This window comes from Oryzias melastigma, linkage group LG18 (assembly GCF_002922805.2).
Source record: "Oryzias melastigma strain HK-1 linkage group LG18, ASM292280v2, whole genome shotgun sequence".
NCBI lineage: Eukaryota > Metazoa > Chordata > Actinopteri > Beloniformes > Adrianichthyidae > Oryzias > Oryzias melastigma.
The window spans coordinates 1,004,015-1,005,217 of record NC_050529.1 but is presented as its reverse complement, the minus strand read 5'-3'; the positions used below and the strand labels follow the sequence as shown (position 1 = coordinate 1,005,217).

General features: G+C 40.2%; 1 protein-coding gene across 2 annotated transcripts in view; it reads left to right on the top strand.

The window, feature by feature from the left end:
* aimp1b (aminoacyl tRNA synthetase complex interacting multifunctional protein 1b) overlaps positions 1-1,203 on the top strand; it is a 9,575-nt gene that overhangs the window by 6,551 nt on the left and 1,821 nt on the right. For both annotated transcript variants that reach the window (XM_024287759.2, XM_024287758.1), the window contains one exon: positions 791-885. In XM_024287759.2, the coding sequence (XP_024143527.1) occupies positions 791-885 (95 nt within the window). The remainder of the gene's footprint in view (positions 1-790; positions 886-1,203) is intronic.

The following is a 1,203-nucleotide window of genomic DNA, read 5'->3' as shown; positions in this document are numbered from 1 at the left end:
AACCTTTATGACATTTTCAGTTCACATCGACTGCACTGAGATGATAGAAGTCTAGTTCAGTCTGGATTACGAGACTTACGAGCTGCATTCAGAAAAACATGGACACACAGAAGCACAAACATGAAGAATTCATTTGTTTGCTCAAAACATTGATTCTAAAAACCTCTGAAGCTGCGGCTCATTTCCCTCCAGAACAGGAGAGTCTGTTTCTGTATGGAAATGTGGATCCTCTCTGCAGGTCGTGGTCACGTCGCCACTCTGGTTTACCGCCACGCAGCAGAGTCAGATCTGTTACAGAGTGTTTCCGCTGCACACCTGGTTCATTACGGCTTCTATAAATGATTTTGTTCAAAATTAAACTTTTGTTTTTATATTTAAAGTGGAACAGACAAGAACATGTGTTGATGAATCAATAAATTATTTAAAAAGTGATACGCTTTGGGGTTTAAATATGTTAAGAAATGGAACCATAATATGTGGAGGTTTTTTTGGATTCTTTCACACATTCATCTATATTTAAAGTAGTTCTGGTTCAGAAAAAACATGTTTTTAATGTAAACAGACCTTTTCAAAAACTTCCCGCTTCTTAAATCTGCTTAAAGCTGTTTGTAAAGAGGCTCCGCCTCCATCACCCTCACTTCCTGTCACTTCCTGTTAAAGTTTTCTGTTGAAGTGGTGGTTTAAACTTGGTGGAACATCAATAAAATGAAGCCGACTGTCGGCTGTCGCTCAGCTGATTCCACATTCTCAGCTCAAATGTCTGTAAACAAACATTCTCCTGTGTCTCCAGTCTGGAGAAGACCATCATGAAGATGGACCCGGAGGACGGCAAGCAGATCATGGAGTACTTCAAGGCCCACGCACTGCTGAGCCGAGAGAAAGCTTGTAAGAAAGGACGCGACTCACACGGAGGACGTGACGCTAGCTAGCTAGCTAGGAAATGATAACAGAAACATCAGTACGGCTATAACCTCTTAACCCAAACACCTCACAGGGGCCAAAATCCAAAACATACCTTAGGTCGTTAGCCGGACGGGATAAACATTTATTGAAGACTCTAAAACTACATTTTTAAAACGTTTAAACCGTAACTTTTTAACATAATTATGAACTAGATATATAGCATTACCTGAGATAATGCTAGTCTGAATGCTGGAAGCTGAATTTGGCCACTGAAGATGTTGAAATTGATAGCTAAAAACG